The 17,820-nt window shown below is 35.1% G+C and overlaps 1 protein-coding gene across 1 annotated transcript in view; it reads right to left on the reverse strand.

Annotated features, from left to right (window-relative positions):
• Positions 1 to 387: 387 nt before the first annotated feature.
• ELOVL6 (ELOVL fatty acid elongase 6) overlaps positions 388 to 17,820 on the reverse strand; it is a 70,338-nt gene continuing 52,905 nt past the window's right edge. Inside the window, exons 3-4 of the mRNA XM_026668690.2 lie at positions 11,083 to 11,234; positions 388 to 7,688 (exon numbers count right to left, since the gene is read on the reverse strand). Coding sequence (XP_026524475.1) covers positions 7,264 to 7,688; positions 11,083 to 11,234 — 577 coding nt within the window. The 3' untranslated portion in view covers positions 388 to 7,263. The remainder of the gene's footprint in view (positions 7,689 to 11,082; positions 11,235 to 17,820) is intronic.

Raw genomic sequence — 17,820 nt, forward strand, 5'->3', positions numbered from 1 at the left:
GCTTATAATACTGATAAACGAAAACAGGGTCCATAGTTAAAATTGTGCCCAGGAACAGTTTGATCACAATATGGATTTTTGAAGATTGAGTTTACATGGACATTTTTTGTGTCTTTCACCATAAATAAATAGAATACAAAGCTAGCAATGCAGAGTTACAATTAGCAGCTGATTTAATTGGCTTAGTGTTAAACCATGGTAATTCTCAGGATACAATTTTATAAGGATTCTTGGGATGCTGATTAGAAATGGTTTCATCAGGCTTTTTGGAGACAATATATTTTTCTTTCTCTCAGAATATTTTACATGTTTTACAACTAGATATATACTGATATATTTTTAAAGACGAAACAAGGTATACTCTCCATAATAAGACAGACAAATGTATTATTTTAAACCAAAAAAATCACATTTTATTTAGAATATTGATATACCAAAATAAAATTAAAATTAAAAACTCTCCCTTTATGGAATGAAACATCCATATTTGTAAATGGCAAAATAAAGCTATTCCTAATCATTATACTTTACAGACAACTTTAATCTGAACATACATCTGATTCAAGCTTTAAGACACTGAAGAGCGAAATAGCTCTGGAGAATGAAGACAGGTGAGAAGCCTGTAATCCCGTGCTGGGAACCAGTAGGGCACTAGAAGAATGATATGGTGTAAAATGGTCTCATTTTGGCTAGACAGTGAGACTCTAGAAGAAACAAAATACTTGGCAAGTTACTTAAACTGCTGTTAACACATAGAGATGAGCAATTTTCTTGGAAAATGATGTGAGGGCTCACCCAAGCTTGGGTGTTGGCATGCATTTTGCTGGTATCCTATTAAGCAGATGAGATGATCAAACCACACCGCTTTCTTGAGCAAGGTCCCTGAAGCCATGGAAGGGATTAGCATCAGGGGAGAGATTATGGCATCTCCCATTGCCCAAGAAAAAAATTCTAGCTGCTTTGGTTCAAAAGAAAGAGGGTTTATGGTGTAATATCAGCAGTGGATGGAAAGGACTGCTGAGAATCCTTGTCCCTTTTAACCACGCTGATATAACTGAGATTATGTAACTCAGTTGCAGTTTCTGTAAAAATACAAAGTACTATACTTTTCACAAGGCAGTTCACTTCAGTTCATCTGCAGAATAAAGCATTGAAAAAGTGGAATTGGCAGTTTATAAAACCCATTCTTGGTTTGCACAACATGCTGAGCCCCGATATCCTTTGTTGGGTTATGGCTCATTATATAGCCATTGTGGATGGTGGCTTTGCATGTTATGTGATCCCAGCCAATTGTGGTTTATTTTAAAAAAGCAAAATCCTATGGTTAAGCAAATCATAGTGTGATTCTTATCCCAGCCCCTATAATGAATTCAATTATGAAATTTCAATATGAAGAACCTTCCCCCACAGCTAGGGGAGGGGGAAAGGTTCTAGGCATTAGACCAGAGGTGTCAAGCTTGCGTCGTCACATGACGTTATTGGTACTTCCCCCCCCCCTTCGCTAAATTGGGCAGGGCCAGCATGTGACGCATCTGGCCCGCGAGTTTGACACCTCTGCATTAGTGACTCCTGCTTGCTTATGGATGACTTATGGCTCTATGAAAAAATAGACCCCATCCCTGCCTACTATATCTTTTCTTTCCGAGGGGTACTAGTTAGAACTATGATCCTCACCAGCATTTAATGATATTCTCCTCAATCATGACCTATCTACATATATAAAAATAGAAAACAGAGTCCCTATACTCATTGTGCAAGAAACTATTTAAAAGGTGGATAGTAAAAATTCAGAGTATAGATTCATTTTTCATTTTTTACTAACACACTCTTTTTACAGGCTTACTCAAAACTAGCAATGATTATTTCAGGGCCATTTTAACCAAACTGACACATGTTGCTATTTTTTTTTCTTCAGAAGGGAAATCGTTTTCATAAAAACTATCATGTTGAAAACTGGAATGGATGTTTTTCAAAATCTTTTCACAGGGAGTAAAATGACAGCAGAAAGATATTAGATTGCATTAAATTAGTAATAAATTTCCAAATGAATGCTTTCAGTAGGATTTAATCATGAGATCTTGAATTAGGGAGACAAAGGGTAGAAAAATACCTTGTTCCTCAATGTCAAGGAATTATGAATGATAACAATTTCTTACAATTGTATTTCCCTGCAAGGTGGGGTGGGGCGTAGCATTCTCTGAAGTATCCTTTGGCATCCTTATGATGGATCTATACATGTCAAAACTCCCAGCAAATATAACATTTGGGAATTTCACCTGGTGAATATCTAAATATCAGATGAAATGTCCTTCATGGTATGCTTCCAGGATTTTAAGTGTCATGTGTTATAGAAAATTATTAAATTAATTAATTCAATTTATTATGGGAAATTTTTAGGGTCAGGTCCATGCTTTTCTCATAGATGGTTATATTCACAATTCTCTGAAAGATGCTGGCCCTAAGCACGAAGAAAAGTTCCTGGACAGTTTATGATGAGGGAGAGAGAGAAAAAGGATCAAGATTTCCAATTGCTGGTAAACACAGAGCAAGAAAAATGCTAATTGTGGCTTTCCCTCTCTATTTGGCTCAAGCCAACCCTCACCACTGATATGGATTTTTTTTTTTTTTGCTTCATTAAGATGCATACCTTAATGTTATTTCAAAATACTGGCATCATATGCACTGTGTTACATACCATTTAGTAATCTATTTCATCATTTATTTTTTAGCTACTTCTTCTATTTCTGAGTAGATGCAAATAAACTAAGCTTTCACTAAAAAAAAAAAAAAAGGAGTAAAATTACTTTCTAAGATGGGTAAGTGGATATGGGTATGCAAACTGACCATCCATGAGAAATAATTGAGACAAATTTTGGCATGACTGATGTATGAGTCAAAATGCTAAAGTGTGGACATGGTTGGGTCTACCCCAACTTATTGGGGAATAACCCCCCGCCCCGCCCCCTTGAACTAAGATGATCCTGGTTTTGAATCAACACGATATGAGTGCATGGTTAGCCTTGCAAACTATTCACTCCTCCATTCTTCAGAAATACAAAATCTTAAGACATATTTCTGCATGGAAGATTCTTCAAGGCAATGCAGAGCACTCATGTTCATGCAGTCACTGATCCACCTTTAGGTGTCTCCTTTTTAACTGCACTACTATCTCTATATTTGTGTGTCTCCTATTTCTATATCAGCTCAGCCAAGATAGACAAATCTACTGACATTAGCATGCTTAAGCATGACTCAGGTCTTTCTAGATTTAGGCTGTATAAGGCGAGTGCTTAGCCTGAGACTGAATGAATGAATTCACTTGCCCAACAAGAAAAGTTTACCATGACAATGAAAAACTTGCCTCAATATAATCTATGGTCTAAAATGGGATCATCAGCACTGGATTGGGTGTATTCCAGATGAGCTAGTTGGCACACGTTTGGGTGATTTGTAGAATCTGTAGCTTCTTTAGGTCTAAAGAATAGATCATGCAAGTATATTTAACTTATTCACTATATTTTGGTGACCTAAATGGTTAAAGCAAGAGATTCTGTGGATTACAAAATAACTCAGCAAACATTATAATCTGTTTGTGGAACTTCAGGAATCAAGGTTTCCAATTAGCTTTCCAATAAGGAAAAATATTTTGCAGATTTTGCAATAATTTAACCCAGTTACTAAATAGTAACTTAGCTGAATTTATTCTTATAAGAATATCAAAGGTGATAAAATGTTAGGCCATTATGCATTGCAGTATATTTGCAAACATATGCAAAATGTTCATTTATAAATACTGTAAAAACAAAAAAAAGGGTACCAGCTAGCTATTGCCTCACGCATTTTCAGAGCCAGTTATTTGAATGGGAGAGTTGGGATATAATTTTTTTTAGTTCTGGACAGAATATGCCTATTCTGGATAAAAGAGGCCTGTTCTTCTGTTTCATTTTGTAACAATTTTCATCATAACATAATCATAATAATAATGTTGTAACAGTGCAATATTATTTTTTCTCATTTTTCTTTCTAATAATAAACGAACTCCCCCTTTCAAAAGTAAACGACTACAGCTTTAATGGAAGAGGAATAAGGCTGGAATGCTCTGTTTCGAGTTCTGTGACATTGTGCATTTGAACAACTATCTCAGAACTGCCCTGTCAAAGCATTCTCACAAGTCATATGAAGAAAGAATCTAAATGGTTGCTTATCACTATTATTAACACTAGAATAAATCAGGAAAAAAAAACTTTTAAATCAATGATCTTCACTGATATAGTCCATTCCTTTGGTTACAGGGAGCAAAAAGAATAAAATTCTTAGCATCCCTTGTGAAATACCAACTTTTAAAAAAGTAAATTTTCCATGAATGAGTAGATCAGCTTATAATGAAAACAATTGAGATGCACATGGTAAGGGCACCAATTACCAACTACTACTGCCCACAACTTTTCCACACTTTAGTTTTGCTTCAAATATTTGTTGTGGGAGCAGAAAGCAAAGGAAGGCTTTTCTGTGGAATATAATTCTTGCCCTCCTAACCCCAAATAACATTGTCTACATTTTAATGTAATGCCCATGTACCCTATAAGTCCTATAATTTACTATTATATCTTTATGTTCTACTTAATATATTTTGTTATTCTTGTAGTATATAACAATGTTGGAACATCAATAACTTAAATGACACAGTTACAAACTTTTTTTTAGGTTTTCACAGTTATGATTAAGCCTTAGAGAGCTTCTTCTCAATCCCACAGCCCTCTCCCCCCAAATACAGTTCACATACAGTCATATATGTAGCAGTTTTCCTGGACATCATGAAACATTGAAAGCCCTTTATGTCTAACAGGGTTATTACATTGAGTCTTGAATAACAGACAGCACAGTTGAAGCTAAATCAAGGTAAGATTACTATGTAGTCTGAGGTTAAAGTAAGAAAGTTGACATCATTTTCCATTAAAAAAAGGTGATTCTGCCTGGCCCCATTCATTTTTGGGGGGACAAGTCATGTAAGGATTATATATGTAGTTACATGTACGTTTGATTCCATACATAGAGCAGCAGCTTTCCATTGTTTCTCTAGTTCTTCTAATTGTTAAACATAGAAATGAGAAAACACTATGCTAATACACTTGTAACATTAAATTTACATACTTGTTTCTTTGAAGTATTAGGAATGTTATATATTTTATTTGGCTTTGTAAGGTCTGAAATCTTACAGATAAAACAATCTACTTTTTCTTTGTAGAAAATATGGCTCTTTTCAGCTATTTCTCTGAGGTTCAGAGTGGCATCTTTTTATCTGCAGCTGACTGAAGAACCAGATGTCTTTTTAAGCAATCAAGGATGCTACAGTATAGTTTTCCTATGGATTTTTTTTTAAAGTGAGCGTGAAGTTTTTCTATACATTAATTTGTTGCAGCACAACCACTCCATTCAGGATTTGCCCTCTTCAAAGCTTGCAGTATGATTGCATGGCCTGCCTTCTAGAGTAGTATCTCTAAGTGACCGCCAGAGGGCACTTTAAACATCTTTGCATTGCTTGTGAAGCAAATACAGAAGCACAGTGTTAGCTAAAGTCATATACAGTCTGTAAAATACTATTTAAAGTTGCAGATATCTATTCTTTGAAGTTCATAAAAATATAAAATATGTACCATACCACAGTATTTGTTTCCTGATCTCTCTAATACTAATATATCTCCAAAGCTAAGTTTTATTCGTCTTTGTACCTTTCATTCCAATTGCACTTAATGATGTATTTTTGGGCTCTATCATCTTAGGAGAAGTTCCATTTTCTTCTACCTATGATGGTTCCACCTCAGTTTTGGAGCCTTAGACTTGTTTGGTAGGAGCAGCAATTTGCACACACCAATTAAAACTGTACCTCTGTTTATGATCTATGATAAAGAAATTACAAGTTCTCTTAATGACTTGTGGTCATGAGCTGTGAGCCATCACTGGAATCAACCAGAAGAAAGAGAAGACATTGGAAGCAGGAAACTTTGTTTCAAAAACCAGCCTTACTGTAACATTTGCATTCCCTTATTTTGAACAACTCTAGAAATAACTTTGGATAAAGTGATTCAGGTGACATATACCAACTAGATGAAGAGTGAACAATATCCTCTGTATCTGAAACAGTAGGACAGCATTACAGCACAGTAGCTGAAAAGATCTCTGCAAATTGGCCTATTGTGTAGGGCCATTTCCCTATCCCCTTTTTCTCTCTCCTTCTCCTGCTCTCCATTATCAATAGTTCCAGCAAATTGACTCAATATTACAACTATTCTTGGCCGTGTTTTAGACTCAAAATACACTTGAATCAATGCCTTCTAATGCATTTCTGAAGAAAGCAATCAATCTTCAGATTATTCTAATTTTAAATCTTATTTAACTGTCATACCAGATCCTCTGACAGCGTAATACACAATATATATGAACACAGACATCCATGCTCTCTTGTGCACCTACAGTTACCATTTTTTCATGTGGTGCTTCAGTGGAATTTAAATGGCTGCCCTGATAAGAGCTTTGATAGGTACCTTTAATTTTTATAATTTGGCTTCCTAGAGTGAGACCTTTTCAAGGAGCTTTTCCCCACTTTACAGAAATACTGGCATTGTATAGGAAGGATCCTTAACTCAATTGGAGAGCAAATACTTTGCCTGCAGAAACGTCCAAGGTTTAATCCTTGGATTCTTGGGTGTATATACATATATAAAAAAACACACCAGGATCTTTACTTGTAGGGCATTTCTCAAGATTAGTGGAACTGCTGCCAGTCAGAGTAGAGAAGATGGAACTCCAAAGAAGCATACTCTGACAGTATAAGGCAGCTTTGTATATTCATAGGATACAGACGATTTGTTTCCTCTTCTTAAATTTTGTTCAAGTTTTACATATTTGAAAACAAAAGTTAGAAAGAATATAATAAATTTCATTTAAAATAAATGTTATCTATGATCGGGGAAACCATATATTTTAATATTTTATTTTGCAAAATTCTGATCTTCTTCTCTTTTATTTTCTAAATGCAAGATTGCTTCTTTTAAGAGATGCAAGAAAGAAGGTGTCTTACAGCAGCCTGCTAAGATGTAAGATCATTCCTTGAGTACTTACCATAACATGATCATAAATTCATTGGTTTGAACAAACCTATCTGAGTTTTACTTGCACCATGTATAAATGGTTTTTGTTGTGCCATTTTGTTTTGCTTTGTGTTTGGTCGATGAGCTGAGTGGTGCCTTAGCAGTATTCCTAGCGTTACTCAGCCTTCCTTGCTTTCCTTGCTTTGCCAATGTATGCCTCAAAGAAGAAATGACAAAAGAGCACAAAGTAGCTGAGGTACATGAGGGAACACCAAACAACGTTGTAAACATGTGAGTGGCATTGGCCTTGTTGCATCCAGGCGAAGACCAGGTAGTTGATTATGCAGCCAACAAACATCTGTGTAATCTGTGACAAGGTAATAAACATGGCAAATTTGCGTGATACTCTAAAGCCCGCAGCCCTCAAGGCATAATATGTGTACATGACTGCATGTACTCCATAGTTCATGGTCATAAACCAGCCACCACCGGCCACCATGTCCTTGTAAGAGTACCAAGAATAAAGTAGTACTGTAATATGGTGATACCAATGGAGGAAGATGAGCTTCTGTTTCCTAAGAATAATAAATATCGTATCTCCTGCAGGGAGAAGAAAAAAAAAAAGAATAGAATAAATATGTATATTGTACAACATGGTTTTAGAAAAAAAGAAGATACTAAAAGAACCCTTTGAAATACTACGAAACATTATATAAGTTTAAACATCCATGTGTTCTTTAATCACAGAAATAAGGATTTTCTACAGAAATATTTTGAATGCAATATCATCTTAAAATTGGCTTTAGAATCTCTAATTGCGACCATTTGTATGTTTGTATAATGACATCATAAAAAAAATCTCTGCCATGCCCTAATTTTAGATTCAATTGTTATTTCTTAATAAGGAAAGAAGCACAAGAAATAATTAAGACAATCTCTATAAATTATTAAATATCAGATAAATATATCTTTGATAATCTGTTATACTTCTAGAATAGATAATATTTATGCCTGTAATATCAGCATAATCAAAAGAACACATATAGCAATGAAGAAAATACTTATGTTCTAAATTACAATATGCTTTCTGAGATCATGGTTATGTGCTTCAACCCAGATTAACCTTGTTTCTTCTCTTCAGATCTTTAGAATGAAAAATATTTTTTATAGAAAAAAATACCCAAAACAGTAAGGGGAAAATAATTTTAGTTGCAAGACATTAGTGTATATTAAGGCAGTATTAATATGAATTATAAGGAAACTTTTAATCTAAGGGGCAGTTGATTCAACCCTCTCTTTGGATTAAACACCTCATATTCCGAGCTGAATTGTGGCCAGTGCACCCTAGAAACATTAAAAATGGCTAAGATCTACACAAATCTGCTTTTCATATTGTAAATTGTAACACAGACCTGATTTTATTGCAAAGGATATTTTAAAGGTGGTGATAATGAAAAATATAGTTCAGTGAATTGCAATGGTTTAGTCCCGAGTGTGCAATACTGCTTAAGAGAGTATATGCTGGAATTTTTAAATCATAGCTGATGTATCATAAATAATACATACACTACCTCTGTTTTCTCCCAAAACTCAATTCTACAATCTAAGTTCAATAAAAAATTTTTTAAAAAAATATGTCATGTTTTTCAGGCTGTCAAAATTGCAAATATATACATGTTCAACATATTCAAAAGATCCAGAGAACTGCTTTGACTTTGGCTCAAGATCTACCATAGCATTTTTAGAGAAAAACCAAAAAGTTTGTTTAACTCCTAGATATGGCTTTCAGTGTTTCATTGTATTTTGGTTTGTGGCAACAAGTAAAATAAAGCTGTAAGCTAAGTAGCAAAATCTATAGATTTCTTTCCAGGGACTGAGTAGGTGTGATTTTTTTTTCTTCTCCTAGTAGGTGAACTGCAACTCTTACTTATTTTTTTAAATTTTCTATGCTGATTTCTTTCCTCCTTAATTCAATTGTTTCTTTTAACTTTTAAAATTGTATTTTTATTACTGTATTTTATCTGAGAGTTACCTTTCAGACACAGAAGCTATACTTATATGCAGGCAAAGTGCTTCAAAACTCAAATAAAGAATGATAGCAAAAGACAAGTTAGATGCTGTATTTTCACCAGTAATATTCCAGTCTTAAACACTATCAAGTGCAACTACTACAGAAGTTCGATAGCAAATATGGAATTTGGGATTGGGAGCATTCTAATGAGTCTAAATATAAACAAAGATTTTTGGGCAGATCAAAACAGAAATAATCAAATATTTCTATAAATGGTTGATAAACAGAATTATGTAAGGGTTTGCTGTAAGGAGTGATGAACCATTCTGGCCAGCAGCTCTTTGATATGTATTTGAAAAAAAAAGAACACTTATATCTAGTGAATGTGCTGTAAAGCAATTTTTTAAATTTTACATATCACTTTTCACCACTGTTCTGTTGTAGAATATGCAAGGATAAATTTATAAACAAAATGTCATACAGTTTATGATAAACTAACATTTGACCTGTTGGATATCTTTCATATTTCTATGTAGAAAAGTGTTCTCAAATATTAATTCCAATTATTTTTTTCTATCCTGTTTTCAGTGACTTCCGACTGCTGGAATTAAAATCATGTAACAGACAAATTTAAGGACAAAGAAACAAAAGCTGAAAGAAACTAGCACTATCATGTCGGTTTTCATTTTAAGATGAATAAAAAGTACTATATAGAATTCTCTTTGTCATAAATGAAAATATGCATTATGTGCACTGAAAAGTGAGCAATAATATTCATGTAGCAAAATGTAAGAGTGACTTAACTATAATAATAGGGGGGGTGGGGACTGAAAATGAATTGCAGAAAAAGGATTAAAACAATCCCAGTCTTTATTCTTATGCTCTGTTAAACAGACAGGACTTTGTTATTCTACCAAAGACAGGAACAAGGAACAATACAGATTTCAGGATGAGGAATATTCTAAAAACACAGGGTCTACTTCTGCCTGTCCCTTAGAGAAATGGAATAGACCTCCTCTGGGACATGCAAGGGCTGAAATTTCAAGGATATGTTTTACAAATTTACATCCATTTTTTTCAGTGCTGCCACAATTTTGAATGGTCACTGAACAAATAGACATAAACCAAGGACTACCTGTACTATGCTTGCAATGAACTTAGTTATAGGATTGGGGAAGTGCTTGGATATGTTCTCAAAGTGATTCACAACCAGATTTTCTGGAAACAGGGCTTAATTGTCCATCCTGTATTGGTATCTTCCAGACATATGGTTATATTCATCCCCACAGAATCTTCCAACTTCATAAAGGATTGCTTTCATTTAACTTGTCATAATCTTCATATCTACAATAATCACAATTCATCCTGAAGCACAATTACCAGATATTTTTTATTAAGCTTTCAATCAGATTATGCCTCTAAAAGAATTTAAGAGAAAAGACTGCTCAAAAGAGCTTAGAGTTTTTTAAACCACACCATGTTGAATAATATCAAAGCATCTTAATGCACGTCACATTATCAAAACAGAGGGTTTTTTTTTTTTGTTTCTTCTAGTCTATAAAATTTTAACCAATTAACGAATTGACCCTTCCACCTGGCTCTTTCCACAGCACTAAGACAGTATGAATTTGTTAATCATTCTCTGGGTTAGTGCAGAATTTATTGTATGGAGGAAATGCTACTTTCTAGTGCAAAGGTAGAGATGGAGAGTGGAATAAAGAACAGAATTCAGAAATTTTATAATTCAAATCAAAACTGCATGGATTAAGAATTTCCTCAAGTTTTTTGATATACTATTCATTTTACAATTTGACTCAGGAGAGAAAGTGATGTGTAAGTTTGAAAGAAACTTACAGATATGAAAGTCATAGGATGCAGAGCAATATTTTAAAACCATTTAAAATACCATGTAAATTATTTTGCAGTTTTTTGTTTTCATTATGTCCCATAAAGTTTTTATTTTTATTTTAAAAAGCCACTCACCTAATTCTGGTGCTTTACTTAGCACAAATGCATATGCCCAGAATTTGCTGACTGGTCCATTGTAAAAACTCTGGTCGCAAACTGATTGCTTCAGTCCTTTGGCCATCAATATATACACCATATAAGCACCCGTTCGAACAGCACCAAATATACTTTGTGACCATAAAGAGAAAAACAAACAATAGTCATTAACTGTAAGAAGCAATGGAGGCAAATTTACAGACACTATTAACGTGCAGAGTTGGTCATGTTTTTTCTTTTAAAAAATTTCACTATATGAAAGAATGAGGAACAAACAGAACACTTAAACATTACCTATATAAAAGTAACATTAACTGAACCACTAATTGAGGAAACAAGCAAGAACAGAGAACACCCACCTTATGAACTGTTATGATTTTTTCCTTGTGGTATTATACAAAGTTAGTTCTATGTTACTTCTATGAGAGAAACAATTCCCCAATTTTTTTGTTGCTGGATATTTTGGGTTAACAAATATAACCTTCCCTGAGCCTACTACTCTATATCCAGGCTAATTTAGATGACATCTAGTTGGCAGCAAAGTGATACTGAAAACCTGTAGTAGCTGTCCTGATTTTGCAATCCAGATATGGTACTCCAGGGGTCTCCAACCTTGGCAACTTTAAGACTTGTGGACTTCAACTCCCAGAGTTCCTCAGCCAGCAAAGCTGGCTGAGGAATTCTGGGAGTTGAAGTCCACAAGTCTTAAAGTTGCCAAGGTTGGAGACCCCTGTGGTACTCTATCTGAGTCTCCAAGGACAATAATGAATTAAGGAAAATCCCCAACCAAAACTTGGGGGAGGTAGGACCCAAAGTTGTTGAGGAAACTTAGACCTAAATATATATACCCATAAATCATCAACCATAGTTTTTTTTAATTTGGTCAGGATTCGGTTTCAGTGTAGTGAAGTCAAGTGCAAAGAATTAGGACCATCAGTAAGGTTGCAGCCAGGGGTGGGATTCTACCGGTTCTGACCGGTTCTATAGAACCCCTTGTTAACTTTCTAAGGAGTTCGAAGAACTGTAGTTAGAAATTTCTTCTAACTTTGCTCCTTTTGTTTTTTTCCACCCTTATTACATTCTTGGCAGTATGCCTAGACTTGCTGTCTCTGAAGGAGGTTTTGTTTTTCTTGATACTTTCTTAAAGGGGAAGGGTTGTTTTAAGCTTTTTACACTGTTGTTGGGAGGAAATACTCCCCTGGAAATACTTCTTCTTGGCTAGTTAGAAAGATTGACATTCAAACGTGAGTTTACTTAACCTTTCTGAGTTTTGGTCTAAAACTGGTTTTTGGTGATGTTGTGCTTGGTGATGTTTAATCCTGTGTTTATTGATGGGATATTTTTCCCTATTCAGCTTTGTTTGGAAGGAAAAAGATTAATCTTTGTTCCTGAAAAGAAACTGGTTTGATAAATCTGGCTAGTTCCTGTGTCTATTTGTTCTGGTAATTGGTTTAACAAGCAACAGCTACTGTTGTGATTTAATTATTTTTATTGTGTTTGAATTTTTTCCTGCCTCATGGTTTCTTTTTCTATCTGGGGAGGGGGATCTTCCTTCACTGCTTTTGTGGTATCTGGCACTGTCCTTTTGGGGTGTACTTCCAAGAGGCAGGATTCAAACTTGGCACTGATTTTTTTACTGCCTTTCTGGGGGGCATGTGACCTTTCCTTAAATCTGGATGATTTCCTTAGGATATCTTGTGAGATGAGTGAGACCAGCTGGTATCTTTAAGTGGTGCAAATGGATCTAAGGATTGCTTTTCCTGGGTGTTCTCTTTCTGGAGAGCTTAAATGACCTCTCTGCTAAAGGGTTTCACTTTATGAGCAAGAGTTGGCTGCTGATAGTTATCACTGCATTTTAACTATTTTAATTTCTCAAGGTGCTCTGGCACCCTGCCTGATTTGTACCTCCAGCTTGCAGGTATTTTTAATCTAATGATTGGTATTTAGGGCAGCTTTTTGCAAGCAAAGAAGCTTTTTGTATTTTTGTACATGTAATCCTTGACTTAAAACAGTTAATTTTGTGACCATTCAAAGTTACCATGGCATTGAAAAAAGTGACTTATGACTGTTTTTCACATTTACGACCGTTGCAGCATCCCCACTGTCATGAGAGGCCAGGCAAGGAGAAGCGCCACTTGACATGAGTGATGTCGAGTTGGCCACACCCACCCAGTCACATGACCACCAAGCCACACCCACCAACTAAGCCACGCCCACAGAACCAGTTGTTAAAATATCTGAATCCCACCCCTGGTTGCAGCATAGAAGATTTATTCAAGTCTAAGAATCTGGTCAACTAAAGTTCAACACTAAATTGGTGCCAGATAAGGGTCAAAGCAATTCAGGAGTGGTTGGACTTGGAGTGCTTGTGAGAATGCAACAACTCTAAGCTGATGATACACTTAACTCCCCTGCCATAGTCCTGGCTGCTCTTTTTCCACAAGTAAGGCCTCACCAACTTGTTATTATATTTATATAAGAATCAATACCCTGATTAAACAACCTTAGAAAAAAAAGAGAGAATTCTTATCAATGGCAGACTATTAACAATATTCCAAGCAATTTTACTGTATACATTGAGTTGTGAAAGAGCAAATGAAATGAAGCACATATACCATTTCTGTACAATTTCAATGCAATTTCTGTAATGAATCCAGAATTATAAATGAAACTATGTCTCTTAATCTTATTGTTGCAATGATAAAAAAGAATCAATAACTTTACACTCCCCTTTTTTCTTTTCTTAATAAGAACTATCCATCATCCAAAGCTATTAATCTGAGCCCTGCAGCAAGAATCTGAGCCCTGCAACATTTCGTTTCATCCAAGATTGCAGGGCATGGTAATAACTTGCATTTAATTTACTATTTGGTAATCATTAATTAAATTTCAAAATTTCATAGCATATATGTGGCCTGTATGAATTCTTTGGAGACTACATTGCATTTATGTAAGCATATTTTAAATAAGTCAATCATTCAAATTTATATTGCTCATGGACCTACATAGAAATTATAATGTAACAATTACATTAAAATAGAAATAAAAGTCACATTGGTAAAATAAAATCAGGTAAAGATAAAATCATTAATGTAAAATTAGTGTATAGGAATTAAAATGGAAAAGAATCTTATAAAGCTACAATTAATTTTACAATGAATAATCTAAGTACTATTAGAATTTATGAAACAATACAAGAATGTAAATCTATGCTAAATTGTATTAAGACTAATACTTGCTGAACCCTTTCCAGGTTTTGATGGGATTATAGTCCAACCAATGAAAACAAGGAAATAGCAAAATAAGACATATAAATATACAAATAGTATGTGTATATTTAAAAGCAGAAGAGAAAAATGGGGAGAGGGAAAAGGAATGGGGGATAAAAGGGAAAATATATTGAATTATAGAAGTCTACTTAAGTTTCAGCATTGTTTCACTTAGAGGATGTGTTCAGGATTAATTATATCTCTTACACAAACCCAGGTTATATTATCTGAGATCCAGACTACCTGGTCAATTAGCAAGAAACGAAAGTATCAGCTTCTGGACTCTAATTATTACGTTATACATGGGGAAACATACATATCTCGTAGATATATGTAGTTCTAGGCTGCATAAACAGAGGGATAGAATCAGGATCACGTTAAGGGTTAATACCACTTTTATAATGCCTTGGTATGGCCATGCTTGGAATACTGTATCCAGTTTTGGTCGTCACGATGTAAAAAAGACGTTGAGACTCTAGTGCAGAGAAGAGCAACAAAGATGATTAGGGGACTGGAGGCTAAAGCATATAAAGAACAGTTGTCTAGTATGTCTAGTTTGATGAAAAGAAGAACTTAGGGGTGACATGATAGCAGTGTTCCAATATTTCAGGAATTGCCACAAAGAAGAGGGAGTCAAGCTATTCTCCAAAGCAGCTGAAGGTAGGACTAGAAGCAATGGGTGGAAACTAATCAAGGAGAGTAGCAACCTAGAACAAAGGAGGAATTTCCTGACAGTTAGAACAATTAATCAACTTGCTTCCAGAAGTTGCAAATGCTCCAACATTGGAAGTTTTAAAGAAGAGATTGGATAACCATTTGTCTGAAATGGTATAGGGGTTTCTGTCTGAGCTGGGGGTTGGACTAGAAGACCTCAAAGGTCCCTTTGAACAATGTTATGTTTATATGCTCTATTTTTTCATTTGAATGTAATACAAATGTTTAAATGGATCACATCTCTTCCATGTGGTAAAAACATATCTTTATATGATCATACCTTTCGTGGAACAAAAATGTTTGAGAAGATGATATAAGTGTATATTAATAAAATTTCTATTCCATTAACAAAAGCTCAAAAGAGAAAATAAATTTATCTACAATATTTTTTATAAAACACTGCACTGTGGCTATAAAAACATCAGTATGTGCACTGTTCCTATATCTAACTTGCTCTCCAGATACTCTGTTGATATTTATTTTACTCAGATGCTGTGTACCTATAGAAAACATATCTACCTTTGCACATAGTCCTGGTGACACATAGCACTTTTTATTATCAAAGATCAGACTAATTATAGCACTGTGCTTTCAAATATAATTCGGCCTCAGTTATACATGTCATGATAATCTTCACCTTGGAATGTAGAAGATGTGAAATGTGAGTTGTTTTATAACATCACTTGAAAATTTCACAACCATGTTGGTTTCCAGTTTCTTATAGGCAGCTTACTTAAAATCTGAAGCAGCTGCTAACTGTTACCACATAGCACGGGATATATGACCACATGAATACAGGGTATTTTAGCAGAACTTATAAAACTTTATAGACATTAAAACATGGAAATTGAAAGGGCCTCATTTTTCAATTTTCCTGCCAACATAACCAAGGAAGAAACAAAAAGACCAGAGCATGTCCTTTCCAGCAGCCTACACCCAGATAAGCTGGGAACATAATGCCCTAATCAAAGAACTACCAAGGAGAAAACTACACACTCACCAATACTTGCAGAACAAGCTACACATATAAACAGGGAGCAAATACCATTAGCACTAGTAGTACTGATGGTGTTACCCAAAATGTCTGCAAGAGAATACCAAGGACTCCATAATAAGTGAAGAATTTGCTACATTCTAAATGCACCAATTGTATGCTGCATTTAGGGTAAACCTGAAGCTTATATAATACTGGTTTCATATTTACAAAGTGCTAAAAAGGACCCTATTTGTTTTTCAAGCTGAGTTATGTCCTGGATTTGATGGAAATGCTATTTTTAAAAAAGCAAATTAATAAGTTCCTATTTAAGTACCTATGTTCTCAATAATGACACCTATAATCTACAGAGTAAAATGCATTCAGGCTGTTGCTATCTGTCTATGAGCTTGAATGCATTTTGTTTATAAAGTAAAATGTAAATATACTTATTTATACAGTATTTGCCTCAACTGACCTAAGTCTTAGTTTGGTTAAAAATGATAGGAAATCTAATAAATGTCACAATGAATAAACAAAAGAAAAAAAGACAGTAGTAAAAAAGTTAAAAACTAAAAATAATCAAGCATATTCCTGTTCTAATAGTCACTTGGAAGACTAAGAAATAGCTCATTTCTTTTCAAACTAAAGGTTCATAGTGAAAACAACCTCGAAAGAATCTGAAAAGTGTGGATCTCTAAATGATTTGCTGCCAAAACAACAGTTGGTTGAGAGCACCTTGTGAGTGCAAGCAACATCTCAATCAAGTCATTCCTCTTCATCTATTTGGCCAAAAAACAAATTGTAACAAAAGATTGAAATAGCTACTACAATTACAAGGCAATGTTCCAAATAAAGAGCTTATTCTTAGGATCATCTGATGCTATCTCCAGAGAACTGGGCAAGGATATCTTCAATAGGGATCAGACCAGTGTAACATCAGGGATTATGTCAGCATGACTACATTAAAGTGCAGCTTCATTAGTATTTTGGCAGACTCACTAACTCTTGGTCTAATCTGCTTTGTAGGAATAAAACTGGGCTGAGATACCACTGCATGCCACTTTAGATTCCAAGAGGAATATATGAAAACAAACAAACAGATAAATAAAAGACTGCAAATAACATTTCTAATTAAGGGACAGCAAGAAATTATGTTCCAAATATCACTACTAATGACCAACCTTGATGATTGATTTTTATTTTTTTTTACTTTTAGGATATCAGTTTGATCTACAGCAGGGGTGTCAAACTCAAGGCCCATGCCAAATCCAGCCGGCGGGGTGCCTCTGCCAGTGAAAATGGAGCTTAGGAGGGCTGTGGGTGGCCCTCCTGAGCTCCATTTTTGCTGGCAGAGGGTTGCAGGAGGCCATCCCAGCTGAAAACGGAGCATGTGAGGGCCACAGGTGGTCCCTCCCGAGCTCTGTTTTAGCTGACAGAGGGTTACAGGAGGCTGTCACAGCCAAAAATGGAGCTCGGGAGCCTGTTTTTGCTGGCAGAGCGTTCTGGCCCTCACAGGCGCCCCAACACGAGTGACGTTGAGCTGGCCATACCTACCCTGGCCATGTCCTCCCCAGCCCCCCAAGGTCAAACACAACCCTGATATAGTCCTCAATGAAATTTAGTTTGGCACACCTCTGGTCTACAGGTAATCCTCACTGACAGAACTCAATTAGATCAACAACTCTGATGTTAAGTGATTTAATCATAAAATAGGAAGTTACATGATTGTACCCAACTTACTATGGCAATTCCAGCTGT

Source organism: Notechis scutatus, chromosome 4, assembly GCF_049901735.1.
Source record: "Notechis scutatus isolate UNSWTSFEM ecotype Mainland chromosome 4, rNotScu1.2, whole genome shotgun sequence".
NCBI classification, from domain to species: domain Eukaryota; kingdom Metazoa; phylum Chordata; class Lepidosauria; order Squamata; family Elapidae; genus Notechis; species Notechis scutatus.